At 30.8% G+C, this 5,151-nt stretch overlaps 1 protein-coding gene across 1 annotated transcript; it reads left to right on the forward strand.

Annotated features, from left to right (window-relative positions):
- The first annotated feature begins 2,272 nt into the window (after positions 1–2,272).
- LOC112416680 (uncharacterized) lies at positions 2,273–3,328 on the forward strand. The gene is made up of 2 exons (XM_039827979.1): positions 2,273–3,041; positions 3,096–3,328. The coding sequence occupies exons 1-2, from the start codon at positions 2,273–2,275 to the stop codon at positions 3,326–3,328; spliced, it is 1,002 nt and encodes a 333-aa protein (XP_039683913.1).
- Positions 3,329–5,151: the final 1,823 nt, after the last annotated feature.

Genomic DNA, 5,151 nt, shown 5'->3' on the forward strand with positions numbered 1-5,151 from the left:
AAACGGCTTAGATGAAGTAATTTTAACTTTAGATGAGCAGTTCATTATCACTAAACGATGGAACATGTTACCACAATACACTATGAGTTTGTTATTTGAACAAACTACACTAATTCGATGCAATTTTATTAGGACAATTATGTTACATTGAACTTGTACTCTTCCCTTCAAATTCCAATGTCATATATTATGTTTACATTGATACAAATCTTCACTTCATTATTTCTAATATTTTTCTCTCTGTCTTACTAACCTCTCTTTTAGATAATATAAAGTTAATAAATTTATATGAAAAAATTATAGAAACTAATAAATCTAGTAGTAGTGTTAAAAGGAACATATTGTTATAAATATTAATATTGGATGTCCAAATAGCAAATGTGTTAGTGGGTCATACTACTAGGTTATTGGGCTTAGTTCATAAGCTACTCTATTTCCCTATAAATAGAGCTCATTTGTAACATTGATACACACATTAGTGAATAAGAATACTGCTTCTATTCTTTCTTCTTCTCCTTCTCTCTATTACTCTTTCTATTTACTTATTTTCATAACACGTTATCAGCACGCTCTAATCACCGAAAAGGTATTAATATAATATATTTCACTAATTCATAGTTTGTTTTCCGTTGGATATCATGTAAAAAATGTAGCTGTGTATATACGTGAATAGGATCATTAGAAATTGGTTTTTATTCGTTGTGCCTATTTAATTGTTGTGATAATTATACTCTTGTATCGATGATTATATATTACTGTTATAATTCCATCAAATGGAATCAGTACCTTATACTCCCTCCGTCTCTAATTATAAGACCCTTTTGCTAAAATCACGGGAATTAAGAAAGCGGATATTTGTATTAAAGTTGTTTGTAATCACTATTGTTTTTACAATTTTATCCTTAAGAGAGAGAGTTAGTTTATGTTTTCCATATGTTACTTATTGCTGATTGAAGAAAAAGATGTATAATAAATAGGGGCGTGTATGTAAAGAAATAATTAATGTAGTTGGAAATAACAAAGAGGTCTTATAAAAAGGGACAAAAAATATTCTCAAAAGGATCTTATAATTAGGGACGGAGGGAGTATATAGATACAACAATTTTTGTTATGCAAATTATAATGTTTATTTATTTTAATTTAACATTAATGCATCCTTGAAGGACTGCTTAAAAAGAAATAAAGAAACTCTAATGAATTCTTGAAGAATCCAATACTAATGCACCCCTGAAGGATTGCATAAACAAAATTTCTTAATGAATTCTTGAAGAATTCAACACTAATACTAATGCATCCCTGAAGGATTGCACATATAAAATTTTCTTAATGAATTCCTGAAGAATTCAACAGTATTACTAATGCATCTCTAAAGGATTGCACATACAATATTTTTTAATGAATTCCTGAAGAATTCAGTTCTAGTGCATCCTCAGTTAAAAATCAATTTTTTATGAATTTCTGATGAATTCAACATTAATACATCCCTGAAGGATTACACAAATAATTTATCAAACTTAATATAGTTTTTGTTGAACTCAAATATTTAATCCATGAAGGATTGCAAAAGTACTACCATTTTCATTATGATTGTCGTACGATTGTCCTTGATTATATTTATGCATTTTTTGTTGAATAACATTTGTATATGCATAAACAACTGCCATGGTAAAATATAATGGTTATTAAAGTATGCAGGTTGCATGAGTAATTGAATTCTTGTACAATAATATCAGTAGCAGACTTGATATTTTTCTTTTGGATATGCATGAGACAATAACATTAAACGTGTATCATTTTATCAATTAATTATGAGAATTATACTTCTCATTTTTAAAAGAAGGACACGTAGTTAGTATTCATGTGTTGCATTTATCACGTTAGAAATTGCATCACCTATTTTGTAATAATTATCTTATAAATAAATTAATATTAACTCAAGAAGTGTTTATCAATAGTAATGATAGGAACAAATCAGCATACAATTTTTTTTATGAAACAAATCAGCATACTATTACACGTACTTAGCATACAAATTTATGGAACAAATATTGACACCAACTACAACACATATTTAGGAACAAATCAGCAATTTTTTTTAACAAAACGATGGCTGAAAAAATATAACACAAATTTTTTTTGCATATAGTTATATAACACAGATTGAATAGCATTCTTTTTCATTCCACAGTCTGATGAATCTACTTAATTTTCTTTTCTTACTCGTTACATTATCTAACTTGATTAATCTTATAATTTGATGATAGTAGTAAGCATGTCAAATCTCTCAAAACTCCACTTTGAGGCACTAAAAATTTCTGGACACAACTATTTGACTTGGGCCGTAGATGCTGAAATGTACTTAGCTGCTGAAGGAAATGCAGATGCCATAAAAGAACGAAATAAGGCATCCGAACAACAAAAAGCAAAAGCATTGATATTTCTTCGTCACCATATTAATGAAGCACTTAAGAATGAATACCTTACTGTGAAAGATCCACTTGTGCTCTGGAATAAACTAAAAGAAAGATACGAGCACTTGAAAACCATTATCCTCCCAAAAGCTAGGTATGATTGGATGCATTTGCGCTTACATAACTATAAATCTGTAACCGCCTATAATTCTGAAGTATACAAAATTACTTCTCAATTAGAATTGTGTGGTGAAAAGGTAACAGATGCGGATCTGTTAGAGAAAACATTTTCAACCTTTCATGCATCCAACATGCTCCTGCAGCAGCAATACCGTGAAAAGGGGTTTCAAAAATACTCTGATTTAATTTCTTGTCTTCTGGTTGCTGAACAGAACAATGAGCTTCTAATGAAAAATCATGAAGCTCACCCTGCTGGTGTAGCTCCATTCCCTGAAGTGAATGCATCACAACACAACCATTTTGGAAAAGGTCTTGGTCGTGGTAGCGGTCGTGGTCGTGGCAATGTCCATAGTCGTGATCGTGGTCATGCCCACAATCTTCATGGAAAATTCAAAACCCCATTTTTCCACCAGAAGTGGAAAAATAATGAAAAGATTGAAAAGGAAAAAGGTGGACAAAATAGCAAAACAAATGAAAATATCTGTTATTGATGTGGTGCCAAAGGTCATTGGTCTCGTACATGTCGTACTCCAAAGCATTTGGTTGACCTTTATCAGCAATCACTGAAAAACAAAGGAAAAAAGGTTGAAACTCATTATGCTTATAATGAAGGTGATGATGCTGATTATGATATTTATGGTGACATGGATACTACTCCTTTGGATATTGGTGATTTCTTTGAAGATCCAAATGGAAAAATTGATCACCTTATTGGAGATGGAACCGTGAAGAAGTAGTTTTTTTTATGATAGTAATAAAGTCTTATGTTTTAGTGTGTTTTGAATTTCTCCATGTTAAGTGTGTTTTTGAATTTCTCAATGTTATTGACAATAAAAGTTACTTTCTCGTTGTTTAAATAATTACTTATCATTCTTATTCTTCTTGTTTATGTATTTTTGTTCCTATTTTTTATAGAATGAGTAGCTATGGAGAAATGTGTCTCGCTGATAGTGCAACTACCCACACCATTCTCAAAGATAAAAAATATTTTTCTTACCTATTAAAAGGAGAATCGACCGTTAATACCATATCTGGTACTACAAAGATAATTGAAGGCTCCGGAAGAGTTAATATATCATTATGTGGAGGGACAAAATTATATATTAAGAATGCGTTGTACTCACCTAAGTCTCATAGAAATTTATTAAGTTTCAAAGATATTCGCCTAAATGGATACCATCTCGAAACAAGAAATGAAGTAAGTGTTGAATATCTTTGCATCATAAAACATGACTTAGATAAAATATGTGTATTGGAAAAACTACCTACTTTTTCCTCTGGATTGTACTACACTTACATCAGTACAATTGAAGCAAATGTAATTGTAAACCAGAAGTTTACAAATCATGATAAATTTGTGGCTTGACATGAACGGTTGGGCCATCCCGGATCTATAATGATGCGAAAAATAATTGAAAATTCATGTGGTCATCAATTGAAGAGCCATGAGATTCTTCAATCTAATAAATTCTCATGCACTTCTTGTTCACAAGGGAAGTTAATAACTCGACCATCACCAACAAAAATTGGAAGTGAATCTCTAAATTTTTTAGAACGTATACATGGTGATATTTGTGGGCCAATACACCCACCGTGTGGACCATTTAGATATTTTATGGTTTTAATCGATGCATCAACTAGATGGTCACATGTTTGTTTATTGTCAACTCGCAACCAGGCGTTTGCAAGATTGCTAGCTCAATTAATTCGAATAAGAGCTCACTTTCCTGATTATCCTGTAAAGAAAATACGTCTTGATAACGCTTCTGAGTTTTCATCCCAAGCATTCAATGAGTATTGCATGTCCATTGGAATTGATGTTGAACATCCTGTAGCACATGTTCATACACAAAATGGACTTGCAGAATCATTTATCAAGCGTATAAAGTTAATTGCAAGACCACTTCTCATGAGAAGCAAACTCCCAATTTCCACTTGGGGACATGCAATTTTGTGTAACGCCCTAGTCGTTATTTTATTATTTTTAGAATTAGTTAGAGTCTTTTGTGTGTTTTTAATTAATATATCTGATATATGTGGTGTGTAGTATTTATTTATATAATTTATTTAATATAAATAGAATAATATGAATAATGGAATTAATTAAGAGTTTGGGGAATAATTAGAAATTAATAGTAATAAGGGAGGTTTTAATGAAAAAGGAGAAGTTATAGTTTTAGAGAGTTAAGGAAAGAAAAGTCAGAAAAACAGTTTAACGTGAAAACAAGTGGAGAAGAGAAAAGCTAAGGCAAGGAGAGAAGACCAAGAGAGAAGAACTTAGGAACTGATTTTGCTGTGCTATTTGTCTTTGCAATTCTAAGGTAAGGGTGGGATTATCTTTCAATAGTCATAATATGTAATTTCTGAAAATTAATCAATTAAACTATTCTTAAGGTAAAATTTGGAAAATAAGGGTTAATGATGATTTTGAAAGAAAAGGTGTAAGAATCAGGCTTATAATGTTGTATTTGAATGATTAGTATGATTTCTTAATCCATGTTGTTGATATTGATCGTAATTGAAATGAAAATAGAATATGATGGATGAATTTTGGAAGTTC

Source organism: Medicago truncatula, chromosome 7 (genome assembly GCF_003473485.1).
Source record: "Medicago truncatula cultivar Jemalong A17 chromosome 7, MtrunA17r5.0-ANR, whole genome shotgun sequence".
Lineage (NCBI taxonomy): Eukaryota > Viridiplantae > Streptophyta > Magnoliopsida > Fabales > Fabaceae > Medicago > Medicago truncatula.